Here is a 22004-nt window from a genome sequence, read left to right as displayed (position 1 = left end):
TGGTGGCCCGTACCCCGGGGCACTGACGGCCCGCAGGCCCCAGAGCACTCACAGGAGTGGTGGGAGTCCTGGAGGCCTGGGGTACTGCATGCTTACCTGGGACGCAGGCCTTCTGGGGTGCTCCCACCCTGTTGTGCTCGAGGACCTGGAAGTCTAGGAACTGAGGACAAGCTCCTGCCCTTCCTGCCTTTAGGTCCAGGTGTGCAGACTTCCAGCCCCTTTCTCCTTGGAGGTCCAGAATTCTCAGCCCCCAGCCCCTCCTTCCTCGACCCGGGAGTTGCGGAGTCGCCCCCCTGGTGCACTCAGGAAACTGCACCCCCTTCCCTTGACGCTGGGATCAGGGGTCAGCAGAAGCAGAGCTGTGGGGGTGGGAGGAATGCGCGTGGGAGGCCCGGGGAAGGAGGAAAGGGCGGGGCGGCCTCCTGCTCCAGGGGCCCGGGGAGGCAGGGGTTAAAAGGAAGCATGGGAGCATCTGAGGACAGGACGGGCCTCTTGCAGGCAGGCCAGGGCGCTGGGGTGTCTGTCCGCCAGGCCCTGGGTGCCCACGTTCTCTGTTTTCAGCCCTCTACCTCTGCCTGCCTCTGCTTTCAGCGTGCCTTCTCTCTACCCAGCTCCCTGCACCTCTGACTCTCTCTGTCTCCTCGTCCATCCATCCGCTGGGGACACCTACCGTCCCTGCCCCCAACCCAAGAACCGGCCCATCCCACCCTCCCACCCCCCACAGCTGGCCCCCGCAGGAGCCCCAGGTGTGGAGGTGAGTTTCAGGTAAGCTCAGAGCCAAGGGGAGGGGGAGACACCCCAGGGCAAGGGAAGAATGTCAGGGGCCCTCCGTCCTGTTACTGAGCAGGCAAACTAGAGCCAAGAGGAGAAAAAAGAACGAGTGTAGAAGCATCAGGAGAAGGGCAGGGTGAACAGCAGGTTCTGGGGCCTCGCTGGCACCCCCGCCTTCGTGGGACCCTCAGATGGAAGGCGTGGGTTGGGAAGGTAAGAAACCGAGAGGCTACATGGGAAGGATGGAAGCCAAGGGTCAGGAGAGCATAGCCAGCTGGGGAGGATGGGGAGGATGGGGACGGAGGAGCCTGGGCGAACTCGGAGGCTGGGACTAATGCAGCATTTGGCTTCCCTTCTCAGGAATGGCCGTGAAGATGCTGGTCATAGCACTGGTTCTGGGCGCTGCAGGTGGGCAAAAGGGCAGTGACATGAGGGAGTCAGTTTGGGCAGGGGGTGGGGGGTTGTTGATGGGGAAGAGAATGGAATTGGGGATGGGGACACATATGGCAATGCTGGGGAGGAGGTTTAGAATGAGGAAGACATCGGGGAGTTTAAGTTAGGGATGAGGGATGCAGGTGGGGGAGGGGTGGGAGGTGGGCTTCAAGATGTGGAAGAGGTTGAGGTTGGTTCGGGACATGGGGAAATTGGTCGGAGGTGGGTTTAAAGATGGGCTTCCCAGGAGGCCGCTAGTGGCAGAGAACTCGCCTGCCAATGCAGGTGACATAAGAGACACAGTTTCAATCCCTGGGTCAGGAAGACCCGCCCATGGAAGAGGGCAGGGCAACCCACTCCAGTATTCTCACCTGGAGAATCCCAAGAACGGAGGAGCCTGGTACACTGTAGTCCATGGGGTTGCAAAGAGTCAGACACGGCTGAAGCGACTTAGCAGGCAGGCACAGGTTTAAAGACAGGAAAGTTTAGGGATGGGTTTGGCTCTGGCGGTGGGGATGGAGATGAAGCTGATGGTCAAGGCAGCAATGGGGTTCAGCTTGGGGGGTGTAGCTGACACCTCCAGACCTCCCCACTCACTCAGAGCCTCCCTCAGCCCAAGCGGAGGAGCAGAACAAGGTACTCCACGGTGGACCCTGTGAGCAGACGTCTCACCCCTATCAAGCTGCCCTCTACACGTCGGGCCACTTGCTCTGCGGAGGCGTCCTCATTCACCCGCTGTGGGTCCTCACCGCTGCCCACTGCAAAAAACCGTGAGTATCCTCGCTGCCGTTAGACCCTGCGGAGTTCCTGCAGAATTGCATGACTCCCACGTCATGACGCCGTCTTGATAACCAGGCTCAACTGGCCGGTATTTAATTGAGTACAGTATCCGTGCCAGGCAGTGTTTGGGGCCCTGGGGGGGTACAGCAGTGAGGAAAACAAGCAAAACTGCTGCATTAATAAACCGGCCTTCTCAATGGGGAAGGAGGACCTTACAGGGCCCTGTAGGGAGGGGTGGATTTAACTCCAAGTGCAGGGGGAAGCCGCGTAGGGTTTTCATCAGGGAAGCAGCAAGTTCCCGTTCACATTTTTAAGAGCACCCTGGAAAGAGCTGCCGCCGGGGGTGGCGCTAGTGGTAAAGAACCCGCCTGCCGCAGGAGACATAAGAGACACGGGTTTGATCCCTGGGTCGGAAAGATCCCCTGGAGAAGGAAATGTCAACTCATTCCAGTATTCATTCCTGGAGAATCCCATGGACGGAGGAGCCTGGCGGGCTACAGTCCGTGAAGTCGCAAGAGTCAGACACGACTTAGCAACTAAACAACCACAGGTCCAGGACCAATCCTCAGAGCGCTAATAACCAGTAGTTAGAGGAACAGCAGCCTCCATGTTTTTCAGTGCTAACTATGGGCCACGTGTCTAGTTAGGCACATGGAATCCTGCACAGTGAAAGAAAGAAAGAAAGAAAGAAAGAAATTGAAGTCACTCAGTCGTGTCTGACTCTTTGCAACCCCATGGACTGTCGCCTACCAGGCTCTTCCGTCCACGGAATTTTCCAGGCAAGAATACTGGTGTGGATTGCCTTTTCCTTCTCCAGGGGATCTTCCTGACCCAGGGATCGAACCCGAGTCTCCCGCATTGCAGGCATCTAAGCCACCAGGGAAGCCCAGTAACAGACTTTTTAGACCCATTTTGCAAATGTAGAGGCTGAAGCTCAGAGAAGTAACAAGTGATAAACCAAGAGGTGTCGTGTACTAGTGGGGTCAAGGGGAGACCTCAGCAGAGGTCTTGTCTTGCAGGGTCAAGGACTCAAGGACCTCCAGGGTGGTCTCCCCCAAACACAGGGAAACCTGGCATCGCTCTCACCATCCTCATTCATTCGTTCAGTGCACATTGACCAGGGGAAATCACAAATGCTAGATTTGAGCTGGGTCGTGTGGACTCAGCAAAGATGGAGACAGCTGCCCAGAGTATCTGCCCTTTGGGACACAGGAGTAGAAAGGCACCAGAAGCAGTTGTTGAATCCTTGGCGGGGGGGGGGTGGGGTGGGGGGGGGTGGAATATAACCACAAATTACTCTTAAGTCCAATGAAAGGAAAAAACAGGAGTGGCTCCATGAGAGAAAAGAACAGAAGTTCCTGTTTTAGACGGAAGAGGGTTAGGACTTTCTGATGAGATGAAATTTAAGCTGAGGCACGGACAAAGAATGAGAAAGGGAAACCAAATGAAGAAGCAGGCTGAGCATCCAGGGCAGAGGAAATACACGGCCCAAAAAGCTGAGGTGGGAAGAGTCTGAAGAGTTCTAAGGAAAATTACTGGCTCACTGAGGGTCAGAGAATAGTGGGATTAGGCACTTGAGCTTTATTCCGAGGGTAATAGGGAGCTACAGAAAGTTTCTGAGCAAGGGAGCAACACTTTGATCCATTTCACAAATATTTATTCAATGTCTGTCATAGGCCAGACACTGGTCTAGGTGCTAAGGAGGATGTACCTGACTAAAACAAAAATCTCATCTTTTTTAAAATAATATTTGTTTCTTTATTTTTGGCCGTACTGAGTCCTCATTGCTGCTCAAGTGAGAGCTACTTTCTAGCTTCAGTGGGAAGCCTTCTCATTGCGATAACTCCTCTTGTTGCAGAGCACAGTCTGTAGCGCATGAGGGCTTCAGATGTTAGTCGTGGCTGTGGGCTCAGTAGCTGTGCTGCATGGGCTTGGTTGCTCCATAGCATGTGGAATCTTCCCAGACCAGGGATCGAACCCGTGTCCCCTGCATTGGCAGATGAATTCTTAATCACTGGACCACCAGGGAAGTCTGAATATTTGCACTGTGACTGAGTCTCCAGGGAAGGCTGCACTGAGAAGGTGACATTTGAAGGAGGTGAGGGAGTGAGGCATGCAGGTATCTGGGAGAAAGAGTTTCTGGCAGGTGGAACAACCAGTGCAAAGGTCCTGGGGTAAGAGGATGACTGTTGAGTTCAAGGAAAGACCAGGAAGCCTGTGTGGCTGGAGCAGAAAGAGAAGCAGAGTGGGACACAGTGGACAGATAATGGGGACAGATTGTACAAAACTTTATGGACCACAGTGGGATTTTGGCCTTTACTCTGAGCAAAATGGGAGTCATGGTAGGGTGCTGACACAGAGAGTACAAGGCTGGCTTATATTGTTAAAACAGTCCTGGCTGCTTCGTGGAAGACAGACTTGACAGGACCAAAGGGAGAAACCAGGAGTCCAGTGAGGCTGCAGTCCAGGTAAAGAGGTTACGGTGGCTCAGGCCAAGATGGTAGCAGTGGGGGAGGAGAGAAGTGGTCAGATTCTGGATATGCTTTGGAGAGACAAAAGGATTTCTGGACAGCTTAGATACGAAGCAACACATAAAAGGTCGGGAATAGCCTCCAGGATTATTCTGAAAGGACGGAGTTGTCATTTGCTGAGCTGGGAAGACAGTGAGGCCAGCAGCAGGCCAGATGGTTGGTAGCACCAGGCTACCCCATATCCCACTGTAGGCCCCTCCAGAGTCTCAGCTGCAGTCCAAAGGGCTGCAGGTGAGGCCTCACCCTTTCCTTCCCCAGGAATCTGCAGGTCTACCTGGGGAAGCACAACCTTCAGCAAAGGGAGTTTTTTCAGGAGGAGAGCTCTGTCGTCCGGACCGTGGTCCACCCAGGCTACAACGCCGCCACTCACGACCAGGACATCATGCTACTGCGTCTGTCACGGCCGGCCAGGTTCTCCGAACACATCCAGCCTCTGGCCCTGGAAAGAGACTGCTCAGCCAACCACACCAGCTGCCACATTCTAGGCTGGGGCAAGATGGCAGACGGTCAGTAGGGGGAGAACGATGCGGGTGACCCGTCATCGCTGGGTGATGGGTCATGGCGGGGGGAGGTGGTTCATGATGAGAGTCAGCAGGAGAGTGAATCAGTGGGTGAAAGTTCAATGGGGAGGGAGGGCAAATACGAGAGCTGGGCTAATGAGTGAACAGCCGGCAAAGAGAGCAGACCAACAGCTGGTTGAAATGGAGTCGGGGGACATGACATGAAGGGTCAATGAGGAGGGAGGGTCACTGCAGAGATATCAATCAGGGAGGGGGCCAATTGTCAAAAAGAACGGATCAGGATACACAGATGATCAAGAAAGGATCAATGGAGGAGGGACTAATGGGAGAAGAGAAATCAATAAAGCAGGGGAGCCAGCTGAAGGATGTGGATCAAGAAAGCGAACAGTGTAGAGAAAGCTGATGGTGGAGGAACCAATTGAGAAGAGTCAAAGGTCAAGAGGGGTCACTAGATAAAGGACTAGAGGCAGAAATAAACCCAATAGATCAGCAGGAACCATGGAGGGTGGGCCTGTTAGTGAAGAGCCAAAAAAGAAGGGGGAATCAACAGGGGAGCACGAGGCCATTTAGGAAAGAACCAATGAGGGGGCACAGCTTTGGATGAAGGGCCAGTAGGAAGGGAGAACCAATGAGGAAAGAAGGGACCAGTTAGAAAAGGCACAACAGTCAAGTGGTGCCCAATCAGGATGAGCCAATGGGAAAGCAGGGTCCAGTGAAGGAGGAAGAGATATAACAGAGGAGTGACTAATAGAGGAAGGGAATACTGAAGAAGGTGGGGCCAATGGAAAAGTGACAAGTGGAGGCAGGACCTAAGAGAAAGGAGAAACCAATAGGAAATGAAGGCTGAACTGTGGCATTGGAGAAGACTCTTGACAGTCCCTTGGACTGCAAGGAGATCCAACCAGTCCATCCTAAGGGAGATCAGCCCTGAATATTCATGAGAAGGACTGATGCTAAAGCTGAAGCTCCAATACTTTCGCCATCTGCTGTGAAGAACTGAATCACTGAAAAAGACCCTGATGCTGCGAAAGATTGAAGGCAGGAGAAGAAAGGGATGACAGAGGATGAGATGGTTGGATGGCATCGCTGACTCAATGGACATGGGTTTGAGCAAGCTCTGGGAGTTGGTGATGGACAGGGAAGCCTACTGTGCTGCAGTCCATGGGGTTGCTAAGAGTCAGACATGACTGAGCGACTAACCTGACTGAGAGAAGGGGTAATTGAGGAAGACAGTCCAATAGGAGGGAAGAGTGATGGAAAGAAGGACCAATCAGGAGTCAGGCAGTGGAAGTGGGTTTTGAGAATGAGTGACAAACAGGAATAAGGGGACCAGTGGGAAAAGGGGATCACTGGGGGGGGGAGGATTTATAGATGGAGGATCAATGAGAAGGGCGGACTGTGATGTGATCATGGCCCATCTCTCTTTGCAGGTGAATACCCTAACACCATCCAGTGTGCGTACATCCACCTGGTGTCCCGCGAGGAGTGTAATCATGCCTACCCTGGCCAGATCACCCAAAACATGGTGTGTGCCGGGGACGAGAAGCACGGGAAGGATTCCTGCCAGGTGAGGACGTCGGGGCCCATCGGCTACATGGCCAAGGACATAGATGAGCAGGAAGAGACAGACGCGTAGACCGAATGGAAGGGACAGACGCACATAGAGCCAGGTTGGGTGAGAGTCAGAGGCAAGAAAAGAGAGAGAGAGATTCAATTTCATACACAGAAACAGACAGGGACAGACAGAGACCGGAAGTGCAGAGACAGGATGGAGATGAAGAGATCAAGAAGCAGAGAGACACAGTCAGGAGGCAGATGGTGCCAGGAGACTGTCCCTCCTCCAACAGAGCCCCCATCAGTCCTGCTTGGAAGTAGCCAAGCTGTGCAGAAGGGGGACCCTAGCCAGGGAGCAAAGGGGCCCCGTCCTCTCTCCCAAATACCTTTAACTTGGGTTCCTGCCACGTCGTCCATTGGATGTCTCCTTCCGATGCCCAAACTGACCCCTCTGCATCAGAGGATCTGCAGATACCAGCCAAGAGGGAGAAAGAGGCAAAGCTAGAGAAAGGTGACGCCCAGTGAGCTAGATGCAGAGAAAGGGCAGGAAGAGAAGCCGCATTTCTGAGGCCATCCATCCTCCCTTTAGAGATTTCTGTGTTTCTGAGTCTCCCTCAGTCTCTGTTCCCCAGACCGTGACTTTCTGTCTGTCTGTCTCTCTTTCTCTGTATGTGAGTCGTTCTCTCCATCTCTGAGTATCGTCCCCCCGTCTCTACATGTCTCTCTGTGTCTCCTTCTGTCTTTCTTTCTTTTTTTTCAGAGTAGGTTTTTGAAATTATTTATTTGTTTATGGTTGCTGGGTCTTCGTTGGGGCTTTCTCTAGTTGCATTGAGCGGGGGCTGCTCTCTCCTTTTGGGCGGGCTTTTTCTTGAGGTGGCTTCTCTCGTCATGGAGCAGGGACTCCGGGCACGCGGGCTTCAGGAGTTGCGGCGCGCAGGCTCACTCGTTGTGGCAGAGCCTTAGTGGCTCCGTGGCACATGGACCCTTCCCAGAACAGGGCTTGCACCCACGTCCCCTGCACTGGCAGGCTGATTCACGGTCCACTGTACCCCCAGGGAAGTCGCCGTCTTTTTTTCTTTCTCCTGCGGGTCTGTCTGACTCTCTCCCCCTCTTCACCCACAGGGCGACTCCGGGGGTCCACTGGTGTGTGGCGACCGCCTCCGAGGCCTTGTGTCGTGGGGTAACGTCCCCTGCGGCTCCAAGGAGAAGCCGGGCGTCTACACTGACGTCTGCAGATACGGTCACTGGATCCAAAGAGTCATTCAGGCCAACTGATCCTGACCTGTGACCTCCACCTCTTGACCTCTTCCCCCCCTGCTGCCCAGACCCGATCCTAATACTTAATAAAAAGCCATGACACCACAGTGCAAACCCTTCCTGATTCTACCCCAGCCCCGCCCTCTCATCACTAGGTGTGATGGTGGACACGGGCTAAGGTCTTACCCCGGCTGCTAACAGAATACAAACAATTCCCTTCCAGTGATCTCTCCCTCCCCTGATGACCCCATGGGCTTAATTTCTTCCTACAGAGAAGTGGTCTCGTGTCTGGCCAAAGTCGAGTTGGGGGTCCCAGCTCCCCCACTTGCTCGCCATGTATCTACAGGAACTGCCTTCCTTCACTGTGTAGGTTTTCTCCTCTGTAAAAATGAGGATAAGAATCGTACATGTCTCATCAGGCAGTGGCTGTGGTGGGGGAGATTGAGGGTTGTAAATGTGTGAAACACAAGCAACAGTGCCTGGCACACCCACGTGAACAATAAAAGAGTGGATTTTATTATTCGTGGTGCTTTCTGCCTCATCTGCCTCTCTAAAGCCCGGATAGCCTTAGTCCCCTTTCACAACCCAACTTGACCTTCCTCCCCAGCCCAGGGAGACCTCCCTGATTCCTCCACCTTATGCCAGCACTGCCGGAGGGTGGCTTTCTCCACTAAACTCCCCTTATAGCAGCAAAGGCAGGGAGATGAGAGGGCTGGGAGGCCACTGTGTGTGGGTAAGAGTGGTGGGAGATAAGAGGAGAGGAGACCTCAGGGACCAGATCCCAAAGGACCTCAGACCCCAGGTTGGGAGTCTGGGGCTTCTCCTGAGGGCAATGGGGAGCCATGGAAGGGGTGTTAGCACGAGCAGCTCTGGGACGAGGTACAGGATGGACTGGAAGGGAAAGACCAGTGAGGGTGCAGGGAGAGATGATGTGGGGCTGAGTAGGGGCCGGGGTGGGAGGGCTGGAGAAGGGAGGCTGGATTTGAGTACGCTATATAGAGATGCTTGGGTCGGGGGCATTCTCAGGATGCTAATGACCTGTAGAAAAATTGGGGGAGGGGGGTGAGAACATCTGATGTGTCCTTGACATGGTAAATTATCCAGGATGGTGGAGGCCAGGGTTTTAGGCTGGAGAAGTGGGTGATGGGGCTGGGAATGTAGGTCAGTGGAGGATGGCGCTGGGTCCTGAGTGCCAGGCTGAACAACTTGACCTTGATCCTGAGGGCCTTGAGAAAAAGGACAGGATCAGAGGCAGATATGTGAAAGATCGCACTGTAGTCCAGTTGAGGGGAGAGAAGGGGGTTGGGCAGGGAGGTGGAGAGACCAGAGACGCTCCCCCCAAATGAGGGGAGCAGACAGGCAGAACTGGGTGAAGACCCAGGCTTGCATGTACCTTCTGGGGTTCTTCCACCACACGCACTCTGCACGATCCCATGCTGACGTACACTCCCTGTCCTCAGAAAGACCTTCCTGGCTTAGTCCCACTGCACGAGCCCTGAGAAAGACAAAAGGCCGTCTAAGCCAGCCATCCTCCCGGGAAGCTGAATGGAACAGTAAGTGACTCCCCAGAGAAAGGGAAACTAGGGTCCAACATGGGAGCTGAAGTTTGGAGCAGAAGTCAGGATTGGAGGGAGGGTCAGAGACCACGGTCCATTTGCTTCGCCAACATGAATGGCAACCTTAGTTTTACCCTGCAGAGTAGAAGGATGTCAGAAATTATCACAGAGTGGCCATTCCAGACTATCTCTCAATCCTAAAGGTCTTTAGAGCTGAGAAAAAGTATACTTAGATGTCTCCAGAACCAAAGGAAGGTGAAATTTTACCAAGGCGAAATTTGAAATTAGCACAACATGGTAAATCAACTCTACTTCAATAATAAAATAAATTAAAATGCAAAAAAGAACTCCCCCAAACCAAACCAAACAAACAAAAACCTTCCTGGAATTTGGAATTAAAAAGGTGAGTTAGCTAAACTTAAAAGAAAGAAGTAGGATGCAGGATTTGTCACTTTAGTGCATGAAATATTCATTGCAATAGGCAAAATAAGCCTCAGACTCTTATGTTTTGACTTTTTTTTCCCCCCTACACACTGAAACCAGCCTCGGGGTTCTAAATCCTCCCAGTCAACGGGTTCTGAATTATAGAGGTGAGCAAGACAGCTCAGGTTTTGCCCTCAAGGAACATGAGCTCTGCAAAAGCAGCATCTCCAGACGTCATTGTCTGTTTTTGCTCACAGACAGACCTGAGTCGGCACACAGTAGGTGCTCATTAAATAGGTGTCGGATGAGTCCTTGGCTCTCACATCCTAGCAGAGACAGAGACTTGGAGAGACAGTTAAAGATGGATCCAGAGAGCTGGGGGCAGACAAAAGAAGAGCCTGGATGGTAAGGGGTCAGGAGAGGCAGGCCCGGGTGGCCCAGAACCAGGGAGGGAGGACGCACCCTTTGGGCTCCCCACCCAGCGCCCCATTTCCCAAGGGGCCAGGAGCCACCCATCCCTTCTCCCAGCCTCTTGGCTTCCTGCCCCATTGGCAGGTGGCCCTGCCCAACTCTCGCCCACACCTGGCTGTGCCCGACAGTGTGTGGAAGGCACCTGCGGGGACCCCTAGACTGGATCCCTGCCCCTTTCTGCACCCCAAGGTCCTGGATGCGGGTCAGGAGGAGGTGTTGAGGGGGCCCCTCGGCAACGTGGCCAGAGTCTTCCTGGCCCCAAAGGGACAGTGAGGGAGACAGAGGACTGAGAGATGCAGAGATACAGGCACTCGGTGACAGAGAGAGAGGGGGAAGGAAGAAGAAGGGAAAGAAGAAGGCGAGGAAGACAGAAATAGAGATAGGAGACAGGGAAGGGTAGACTCAGAAAAGAGACAGGTAACAGAAAAGATACAGAGAGAGACCCAGGGTGTGGAGAAAGAGAGGTTAATTAAGAAGCACAGAAACACATAAGAGGGCATGAACAAACTTTGGAGGTGATGGATACATTTGTTATCCTGGTTGGGGTGATGGTTGGATGAATGTGGGTCAGAACGCATCACGTTGTACATACTGAACATGAGCATTTTACTGTAGCTCGGTCATACCTCAATAAAGCCGTACAAAATAAAGAAGAAAGAGACACTGGCTGGGCGCCTTAATACTGAAAGAGACTCAAAGATTCCAAGGCAAGCGGAACGGAGAGAAGCCTAGAGCAGAGGGATGAGGGCAGAGGGAGGAGGGCAGGGCAGGCCGAACGAGTGAAGGCGCAGGGAAGACGGAAAACCCGAGCCCAGCGCGCCTCAGAGGAGGGGAGGCGCTGGGTTTGAGGCTCTGGGAGGCCCCGGGGCCAGAACTCTGGAGACCCTTCCCCATCCCGGGGCCAGGGAGGTAGGGAGTGGCTTTTGGGACTGGGTGGGGGGTGCTCTGGGGGCGGAGGTGGGGGGAAGCCCGGAGGAGTGGTTGCTAAAGCCCGGTAGGGCGCCTCACTACCCGGGAATGCGCCCCGGGGATCAGTGGGTGGTTATAACCCAGGCCGGTGCCAGGAGCCGAGGAGGAGGAGGAGGAGGCGACTGCAGGACCACGGCGGCGGCGGCGGCGGCGGCGGCGGCCTGAGAGTCTGCGGCTGAGCGCGGAGCCGGGTCCCCACCCCCCACCTGGGGGACGCGGCAGGTGAGCCCTGGGGAGGGGCGAAGGGACGCAGAGACGGCTCCGTGTGGGCTCTGGTCTGGGAAGGATGCTTGCGGGGCCTCTCTCAATCTCATCTCCATCCTCGCTCGGAGACCAGAGACGGGAGGATGCTGCGAAGTACTAGAATTTCCCCCGAGCCTCAACTCAGCGCTCTCGGTGGACCACGTGCTCACGGCCCCTCTCTGCTCTTAGCAACAGGGGATGGAAGGAGATGGGGGTGGGATAAGTGGTCCCAGAATCACCTGCCTACCCTCTTCTCCCCCACCTCTATCAGGTGCAAAGACCATGGCCACGGGAGGAGCCGCCTGGTCCTGGATGGCCCATACCCTAATCGCAGCCTTGATTCTGGGGGCGACAGGTAACTAGGACCCTAGTGTGTCCACATAGGCCAGCCGTGCGGGGCTGGGGGGAGCTGTCAGGGACTCTGTGACCCAGGGGGACCCCGTGTGACTAGTTATGGCCCCACGGTTGGGTGAATGCAAATCTGCATTTGTGATTGTGTGTGGCAGTAGGACCGCTATGTATGTGAACATGTGTGTGTGAGTGTGAGTGTGTGGTGCCTTTTCCCATATCAAGTGACTATCTGTGACAGGTGGGACCCTTTGAGACTGTACGTGTGATCGTGTGACTGAGTGTGTGTGCATCTAAGATGGTGTGTGTGTCTCAGTGACTGTGTGGGTGGCGGTGTGTGTGCTGTGAGTGCTATTGTGTGTGTGGCTGTGTGTGGCTGTTCTGCTGGGTGTATGGATGCCGGCTGGTTTCTGTCCCTGCGTCACAGGATTGAGTCTGACAAAAGTGCTTGGCCGTGAAAATGTGTGGCTAGGTGCCTTCAGGTAGCCATTTGCGACTGTGTGATTGTGGCTGGGTGCGACGTTATGGGTGGTTATGGGTGGCTCTCTTTGTGACAGCTACAGATATTGCTCACTAGTTTGACAGCAAGGAGATCAAACCAGTCAATCTTAAGGGAAATCAACCCAGAAACACTCATTGGAAGGATTGATGCTGAAGCTGAAGCTCCAGTATTTTGGTCACCTGATGCAAAGAGCCAATTCATTGGAAAAGACACTGATGTTGGGAAAGACTGAGGGCAGGAGGAGAAGGGGATGACAGGGGATGAGATGGCTGGATGGCACCACTGATGCAATGGACATGAACTTGGGCAAACTTCAGGAGAGGGTGAGAGACAGGGAGGCCTGGCGTGCTGCAGCCCGTAGGGTCACAAAGAGTCAGACACAATTGAGCGACTGAACAACAACTGTGTGTGGTTGGTTGAGGCTTTGTGTATGGGTAACTGTGTGTGGTCGTGTGTTTGGAGGATCTAGCTCCCTGACTGTGGATAGAACCTGGGCCCCCTGCATCGAGAGCTCGGAGTCTTAGCTGCTGGACCGCCAGGGAAGTCCCATGACTGCGTATTTGTAGGGGTTGTATGTGTGACCACTCAGTGGTGTGTGTGAAGTTCCCATCCCTCCCGTGACAGCAGAGTGTGTGGAAGAGGCTGTCACCACGAGACAGTGAATGAGGCTGGGTGACTTGCCCTGTGTCATGCTTGGTCCACAGAGTCTATCTAACCTTGTCACTACGCTATCGTGCTGTGTGCAGAAGTGAGGGGCAGTCTCTACACGTCCGTGCCCATGTCACTAAGATACTGTGTGGGGGGGAGTGAGATCATGTCAGTTCAGTTCAGTCACTCAGTTGTGTTCGACTCTTTGTAACCCCATGGACTGCAGCACACCTGGCTTCCCTGTCCATCACCAATTCCCGGAACTTACTCAAACTCATGTCCATCAAGTCGGTGATACCATCCAACCATTTCATGCTCTGCCATCCCCTTCTCCTCCCACCTTCAATGTTTCCCAGCATCAGGGTCTTTTCCAATAAGTCAGTTCTTCACAGCAGGTGGCCAACATATAGGAGCTTCAGCTTTAGCATCAGTCCTTCCAATGAATATTCAGGACTGATCTCCTTTAGGATGGACTGGTTGGATCTCCTTGCAGTCCAAGGGACTCTCAAGAGTCTTCTCCAACACCACAGTTCAAAAGCATCGATTCTTCGGTGCTCAGCTTTCTTTATAGTCCAACTCTCACATCCATACATGACCACTGGAAAAGTGTCAGCCTCCCCCAAATAAGTGTACCTGGGCAGTGTGTGCGCCACGAGGCAGAGCTGTGTGTGGGGATGATACATGTCACTGGGTGTGTGCATGTCTGTGACAGCCGTCGTGTTCTTGGAGAGTGCGTGTAAATGAAGATGGCGCTTGTCTGGGTCTTTAGCAAGAACACAAACAAAGACGGGTTAAACAGGCGATGGGAGAACCGGTGATGGAGGAAGGTATCTGGGTCCCTTTGTGCAGGTTTGTGTGACGAAGAGGGGCTCACATTTGTGTTTTTGAATTCACAAAACAACTCTGATTTCCACCGCCCCATCCCAATAAACCCCTTCCCCCTCCCCCAGTCTGAGCACTTTTCCTAGTTCTGCCTCTTTTCCTCAACCATACCCCAAGTCCAGACTTTATCTACAGTCAGGGATCCTTGGGCTGTGCCCTTCCACCAAGAAAGGCCCCAGCTTCTTCGGGTTTACCTCTTTGGGCCAGGTTCCACCTCCGATCCTGGCCACAGTTCCTAGAACCCAGCCCTGGCCTCTTCTTCCAAAGTCAAGGCTCTTTATAGAATCGACTCCTCCGCGTGACTCTGGCCTTGGCCTTGCCCAGATCGATTTCAAGCCCCACCCACATCTCAGGCTCTGCCCACACAAGCTCAGACCCGGCTCTCTCGAAGGCTTGACTTCCCACTTTTGGAAACTAGGCCCCACCCCTTAGGGCCCTAGCCCCGCCCCTCATCCGCTGACTGGCCCCGCGCCCGAGCTCGGTCCCGCCCACTTTCTGCCCCCAGACCCGACTCTCGCAAACGATGTGGCTTCCTGCGACGACCCTTCTGCCATCGGGCCCTCTGAGAGCACCCGGTACCTCAGGCCTGGGGAGACGGAGGACACCCGGGCGGGTGAGAGCAGCAGCCGCATCGTGAATGGGACCAACTGCGAGAAGAACAGCCAGCCGTGGCAGGCTGCGCTGTTGCTGAGATTCAACAAGCTCTACTGCGGGGCCGTGCTGGTGCACCCGCAGTGGCTGCTCACGGCAGCCCACTGCCGCAAGCAGTGAGTAGGGGCTCCAAGAGGAGGGCTGGGGGGCTAGGGGAGGGGCATGGGGGGTCTGATGAGGGTGGGATGGGGGCTGGGGGCTGGGCGTGGGGCGGTCTGGTGAGGGTGGGATGGGGACGGGGGAGCAGGAGGTGGTAGAGTTGGGGATGGGATTTAGAATGGAGCTGGGGAGGAGAGTGGGGCGGGGATGACGTCAGACTGGGAGGGGGGTTGTGGTAGGGGATGGGAGTTAGGGATGAGCTGGATTTGAGGCTAGAAATGCAAGCCCTGGATGATTAGGAATGCAAGGCAGAAGACACAGGAGATGCGGGTTCTATCCGTGGGTAGGGAAATCCCCTGGTGGAGAAAATGGCAACCCACTCCTGTATTCTTGCCTGGAGAATCCCATGGACAGAGGAGCCTGGTGGGCTACAGTCCATGGGGTTGCAAATAGTTGGACACAACTGAAGCGACTTCGCATGCATGGTTAGATGTGAGATTGAGGATAGTTGTATTTGGGGTTAAGAATGCATTTGTTCCTGGTTTTTGTGGGAGGTTTCCATTGTGGCTCAACTGGTAAAGAATCCGCCTGCAATGCAGGAGACCTGGGTTTGATTCCTGGGTTGGGAAGACCCCCTGGAGAAGGGAAAGGCCACCCATTCTGGCATTCTGTCCTGGAGAATCCCATGGACAGGGGAGCCTGATGGGCTACAGTCCATGGGGTCGCAAAGAGTCAGACACGACTGAGCAACTTTAACTTCTTTTTGGGTGGGGAAAGGATTAGAGCTGGCGCTGGAGACGGGCTGGAGATGCATTTGCCGTTGTGACTGGGGCAGGGTTAGGCAAAGGGTTGGAGGCAAAGACGGTGTCGGGGATGGGTTTGAGGATGGGGCTGAAAGTGGGGTTGGGGGTAGGTTTGGCATGGGAGTTAGCATTGCATATGGGGGTCAGGCTCAGAGTTGGTGGGGTGATCAGCACTGTCTTCCTCAGATTTTTTAGAGTTCGTCTTGGCCACCACTCACTGTCACCCATGTATGAGTCTGGGCAGCAGCTGTTCCAGGGCATCAAATCCATTGCCCACCCTGGCTACTCCCACCCCGGCCACTCCAACGACCTCATGCTCATCAAACTGAACAAAAGGATCCGCGAGACTCCGTACGTCAGACCCATCAACATCGCCTCCTGTTGTCCTTCTGCTGGGACCAGCTGCCTGGTGTCTGGCTGGGGAACAACCAGCAGTCCCCAGGGTGAGTGTCTGGGTCTCTCTCGATGCCCACCTATGTCTGCCTTCTCCCCTTCTCTGTCTCTGAGCACTCTGCCCCTCCCCTATCTTCCTCCATCACTCACCGCCTGCCCGGTCCTGCGGTCTCTCTGTTCCAGTTACCTTCCCCAAAGCCCTCCAGTGCCTGAACATCACGGTGCTGAGTGACGACCAGTGCAAGAAGGCCTATCCAAATCAAATAGATAACACCATGTTCTGCGCTGGGGACCAGGCGGGCAGAGACTCTTGCCAGGTAAGGCTGGAGACTTCTCCATTCATTCAGCTGATACACACGGAAATCAGCTATGTTCCTGGAACCTTGCTGCGTCCTGGGGACCCCGTGATGATCAAATCAGTGAGACCCTCTGTTCCCACAGAGCTCACATTCTGGAGCAATGCTTTCCAGTAAAAATATCATGCAAGCCTTACGTGTAATTTTAAACACTCTGGTAATTACATGTAACTTCCTGGGCTTCCCTGATGGCTCAGACAGTGAAGAATCTGCATCCAGTGCAGGAGACCCAGGTTTAATCCCTGGGTCGGGAAGATTCCCTGGAGGAGGGCATGGCAACCCGCTGCAGTATTCTTGCCTGGAGACTCCCATGGACAGAGGAGCCTGACAGGATACAGTCCATGGGGTCACAGAGAGTCAGACACAACTGACCAACTAATACTCTCACACACAGTTACATGTAAAAAAAAAAAAAAAGTAAAAACAAACAGGTGAAATTAGCTATTTTAATAATATAGATGGCCCAGTGGTTGAGACTCTACCGTGCGTTGCAGGGAACATGGGTTTGATCCCTAGTTCGGGAAATAAACTCCCACATGCCGTGGGACAACTAAGCCCATGTGCTGCAATGAAGACCCAGCAAATAATAATGATAATGACAATAATAATAATAATGGTGACTCAGTGGTAAAGAATGTGCCTGTCAATGAGGAGACAAAAGTTTGATCCCTAGGTGGGGAAGATCCCCTGGAGAAGGAAGTGGCAACCCACCCCAGTATTCCTGCCTGGAGAATCCCATGGACAGAGGAGCCTGGTGGGCTACCCCCTGGAGTCCATGGGGTCCCAAAGAGTTGGACATGACTGAGCCACTGAACACACATGTGCAATAATAATATACCCTATTTAATCCCATGTATCCTAAGTACCACCATTTCAAAATGTAATTAATATGTAAGAATTAGGAATGAGATGTTTTACATCCTTTGATTCTCATAGTAAGTCTTTGAAAGCTAGTGTGGATGTTTCTCGATGGTTTTTCTTTTTCCTGTTTTTTTTGTTTGTTTGTTTGTTTGCGCCAGTGTGTCCTTGTCCATTGACAGCATATCTCAGTCAGGGCTAGCTGTGTTTCAAGCACTCAAGAACACTGTGTAGCTAGTAGCCACTGCGTTAGACAGCACTGGCCTCAAGGCAGAGATCAAGCCTGTGTGGTATGGACAGGCAGGGTGTGCCCTGAGAAAAGGTACCACATTTGAGGGGCCACCCTTCGTACCACATACATCGCGTGTGTTCAGCTGCCCAGTCGTGTCTGACTCTTTGCGACCCCATAGACTGTAGCCTGCCAGGCTCCTCTGTCCGTGGGATTTGCCAGGCAAGAACCCTAGAGTGGGTTGCCACTCCCTCTTCCAGGGGATCTTCCCCACCCAGGGATCGAACTCGGGTCACCTGCATGGCAGGCAGATTCTTTACCGTCTGAGCACCAGGGAAGCCCCGATAAACATCACAGATTTGTCTTATTTATTTTGGCACTTTTCAGGCAAGTGCAGTCTTAAGAGTTATTTCCTCAAAATCTGTAGTGGGAAAGTTTTTTGACAAATTCTTATGAAACATCTCAAAAAAAGAAAATGGGAACTAAGGGTATTTTTTAAAAGGCAATATTTAATCGACAGGATTGATCACAAAGTTGTTGGTGTAGTAAAAAGTTTAAAAAAAAAATCCAATGGTCAAGAAACTGCACAAAGAGGGTAATTTCAGAAAGTGGTAAGGACCATGCAGAAAATAAAATGTCGTTTTATGATAGCGAGTGATGGGGGAGCAATGTATGGAAGGGTGGTTGGAAGAATCTTGAAGAGGTGACATCTGAGCAGAGATTGAATGACACACAGGAGCCAGCCTTGCAGAAGTTTAGAGCAAGAAAAGCATGTGCAAAGGCCCTGTGGCAGGAAGGAGTTCTGCTGATTCAAAGAATAAAAAAAAAAAAAAAGAGCCAGCATGTTTAGGGGACAGAGGTTGAGAGTGGAAGGATGAGTGGAACCCAGTGTTCAGCAAATATTTCTTGATTCCCAGGACACAGCTTCTTTATGTTCTCATGGGAGCTCTATTTGTTGAGGATGACAGAAATTAAACTGTTACAGCTCAGGACCCTTCCCTATATTTAGGTCCCCAAAGGCTCTGGATGTGTGCTAAGTTGCTTCATTCTAGTCTGACTCTTTGTGACCCCATGGACTGTAGCCCGCCAGGCTTCTCTGTCCATGGGACTCTCCAGGCCGAGAATAATGGAGTGGATTGCCATTTCCTTCTCCAGAGTATCTTGCCAACCCAGGGATCAAACCTGGATCTCTTTTGTCTCCTGCATTTGGCAGGTGGGTTCTTTATCACTAGCGCCACCTGGGAAACCCCCTCCTCCCTCCAAAGGGTCTGCTACTGCTGCTGCTAAGTCACTTCAGTCGTGTCTGACTCTGTGCGACCCCATCCCTGGGATTCTCCAGACAAGAACACTGGAGTGGGTTGCCATTTCCTTCTCCAATGCATAAAAGTGAAAAGTGAAAGTGAAGTTGCTCAGTCATGTCTGACTCTTCTCGACCCCATGGACTGCAGCCTACCAGGCTCCTCCGTCCATGGGATTTTCCAGGCAAGAGTACTGGAGTGGGGTGCCATTGCCTTCTCCATCCAAAGGGTCTAGAGGAATGTAAATTAACAAGCTCTCTGCTGGCAGGATGTATGCTCAGTAATATTTGTTAAGCTGTGGGCTCAGACAGCACTCCAGACCCATTCTGATGCCTGGGAAAAGCTCCCCTACCCCAAAAATCTTACAAATGTAACAATTGCAAAAACTTCCCAGGTCCACCAGCTTAATCTCTGTTCCCAGTTAACACTGGAAGCACACACATCTGGATGGAGGGGTTTTTATGAGAAGAAAGTACATCTGATTCAGATACCAAAATCTTTAAAAAAAAAAAAAAAAAGCTTTTAATTTTGTATTGGAGTGGAACTGATTAACAATGTTGTAACAGTTCTAGGTGAACAGAGAAGGAACCCAGTCATACATACACATGTATCCATTCTCCCCCCAAACTCCCCTCCCATCCAGGCTACCACAGGACATTGAATTCCACGTTCTCTACAGTAGGTCCTTCTTGGTTATCCATTTGAAATACAGCAGCATGAACATGTCCATCCCAAACTCCCTAACCATCCGTTCCCCTTGGCAAGCGTAACTTGTTCTCTAAGCCTGTGAGTCTCTTTCTGTTTTGTAAATAAGATCATGTGTATCATTTCTTTTTAGATTCCACATAAAAGAGATGTTTCTCCTTCTCTCTCTGTCTTACTTCACTCAGTGTCCAGATGTCAACACAGTAAAATACATAGTCTTTCTGTAGCCAAGGGTAGTACTTTGGCTTTTTTTTTTTCCCCTAAACCTCAAGTGGCTTTTTCATACCGGAATGCAGTCTGGGCGTGGCCACTAAAAGCAAGAAGTAATAACAATCATACTAATACTATAATAATAACAGGAGCTAATTAATTGCCAGACACTCTTTTTAAGTGGTTCAGAAGCATCAGCTCAATTAATCCATTTAACCATTATTATTAACTCTGTTTTACAGACAAGGAGCCAAGGCTCAGAGCAGTTAACTCACTGCCAAGCGAAAGGAACTCTGCAGGGATATTAAACAAGAGCGAACAAAAAAGGAGAGAAATTAAACCATAAGAAAGTTGAAATTTAGTGATTGGGGCAGCAGAGGTTTTTTTGCCTGGAAAACAGCATCTGCATTACAACACAAGAAGAAGCCAGGTCGGAGGGATTTTGCATAAACATAAACAAGAAGTGACAGGAAAAATGCCCAAGTATTATTACAGGAAGGGTCATTACAGGGAGCTAAGGGAATTAAGCAGAGGCAAACCCAAATTAGTCAGCGAGAGCGATCCTCAATTCTGAACCCCCGGGGGACGTGTGGCGATGCCTGAAGATGTTTTTGGTGGTCTCAATGTGTCTGGGGAGGGAGGGAGCTCCTAGTGTGTAGTGGCTGGAGGGCTGCTGCTAAAAGCCTTATGATGCACCGGACAGCCGCCCACAGCGGAGAACTGTCTGGTCCCAGTGGGTTCCCCAAGAATCCACTTGCCAGTGCAAAAGCCACTGGGGACACAGCTTCCATCCCTGAGTCAGGAACATCCCTTGGAGTAGGAAATAACAACCCACTCCAGTATTCTTGCCGGGAGACTCTCATGGACAGAGGAGCCTGGTGGGCTACAGTCCATGGGGTCGCAAAGAGTCAGACATGACTACATGACTGAGCGAGCATGCAGAATGTTAGCAATGCCAGGCTGAAAAAGCGTCACCCAGGGTTGACGACTGCTCCCCTGCAAAAGTGAGGTATAGGTACAAGGTGGATTGGTGTCAAGGATGGATGAAGACTGAGGAAGGGAAAAGAAGGCTTGTCGAGTAGGAGAAACTCAGTATTCCAAGGTTGGAGGGAAGAGGGAGAAAGAAATAGAAGGAAACACAGAGACAGGCATGAGGGAGACAGACAGAAAAGAGGGTGGGGTTTGGGTACAGAGGGACAGTGTCAGTGCGTGTCAGCAGCTCAGTCGTGTCCGACTCTGCGACACGTGTGTCTCTTTTTACCTGTGTCTCACTCTCTGGTGTCTTCCTCATCTGTGTGACCCCCTCCCTTCATCTCCCCACATCGCTGCCTCTCTGTGCCTCCCTGTCTCCTCCACAGGGTGATTCCGGGGGCCCCGTGGTCTGCAATGGTTCCCTGCAGGGCCTCGTGTCCTGGGGAGACTTCCCCTGCGCCCAGCCCAACAGACCTGGCGTCTACACCAACCTCTGTCAGTTCACCAAGTGGATCCAGGACACTATCAAGTCCAATTCGTGATTCATTCCTGGACCCGGCATTCTGGACTCCCTTCATCCCCCCACCATCCCCCCACAAGTCCCCACCCCTGCAGGGACCCTGACACTCCTTCCAGACCCCAGTTCCTTCTCTAAAATGTTGAGATTGCTCATCTCTCCAGTGCCCCCCTCCACCCGTCTCCTGGAGTCAAGATCCCCGCTCCCTGGACAGTGGAGAGACCAGTCCTTCTGGTCGGATCCTGAAGACAGTTCCCATAACAGCCAGGGCGAAGGCTGCACCTCAGTCTCCCCAGCGCTTCCTTCCTCAGGTCTGGAGTCCACCTCTGCAGCTGTGACCCAGATTTGATCCCAGAAATAAAGCATCTGAGAAGGGGACTTCTTCTGTGTAGTCTCTTCCTTGAACGGCCGGGTGGCCAGGAACAAGTCACTGGCCCCTCTGCACTGCTGTTTGCTCTGTTGGGTCATCATTGCAATTGCAAGAAACAGATTCCTTCGATCAGCTTTTCAATTTATTCACAAATGCTGATCAACTGACGATTTCCTGCCAGGAATGGGTCCGCATGCTGGGGATACTACAGCGGGCAGAACAGAAAAGATAGACAAACACATTTTATACTCTAAGTATGTAAGTGATATGAATAAAAGGAGAACAGGGCATGGGGAAGAGAAGGAACGTAGGGGGAGGGGCGTATTTATACCGGATGGTTGGAAGGGTGTGGGGGAGCAGTAGCCACCCCCACGCTTACCCCAAGGTGTCCACATCCTAATCCTTGGAATCTGTGAATATGTGACTTCATGTGTGTGTTAGTTGCTCAGTCATGTCCGACTCTTTGCGACCCCATGGACTACAGCATACCAGGCTCCTCTGGCCATGAGATTCTCCAGGCAAGGATACTGGAGTGGGTTGCCATTTTCTTCTTCAGGGGTTCTTCCTGACCCAGGGATCAAACCCCAGCCTCCCACATTGCGGGCAGGCTCTTTACTGTATCAGCCACCAGGGCAGCCCCATGACTTTCCATGGC

General features: G+C 52.6%; 2 protein-coding genes across 2 annotated transcripts; both read left to right on the top strand.

Moving 5' to 3' along the window:
* Positions 1-1133: 1133 nt before the first annotated feature.
* Positions 1134-7864, top strand: KLK6 (kallikrein related peptidase 6). Its single transcript, XM_061139980.1, has 5 exons — positions 1134-1179; positions 1817-1973; positions 4773-5020; positions 6466-6602; positions 7712-7864. Exons 1-5 carry the CDS (start codon positions 1134-1136, stop codon positions 7862-7864), a joined length of 741 nt encoding a protein of 246 aa, XP_060995963.1.
* A 3926-nt stretch (positions 7865-11790) lies between these two features.
* On the top strand, positions 11791-21004 carry KLK5 (kallikrein related peptidase 5). The gene is made up of 5 exons (XM_061139966.1): positions 11791-11863; positions 14394-14655; positions 15628-15884; positions 16018-16151; positions 20849-21004. The coding sequence occupies exons 1-5, from the start codon at positions 11791-11793 to the stop codon at positions 21002-21004; spliced, it is 882 nt and encodes a 293-aa protein (XP_060995949.1).
* The last annotated feature ends 1000 nt before the right edge of the window (positions 21005-22004 follow it).

This window comes from Dama dama, chromosome 4 (genome assembly GCF_033118175.1).
Source record: "Dama dama isolate Ldn47 chromosome 4, ASM3311817v1, whole genome shotgun sequence".
Taxonomy (NCBI): domain Eukaryota; kingdom Metazoa; phylum Chordata; class Mammalia; order Artiodactyla; family Cervidae; genus Dama; species Dama dama.
Note: the sequence above shows the minus strand (reverse complement) of the source record. Positions and strands in the feature narration are given on the sequence as shown.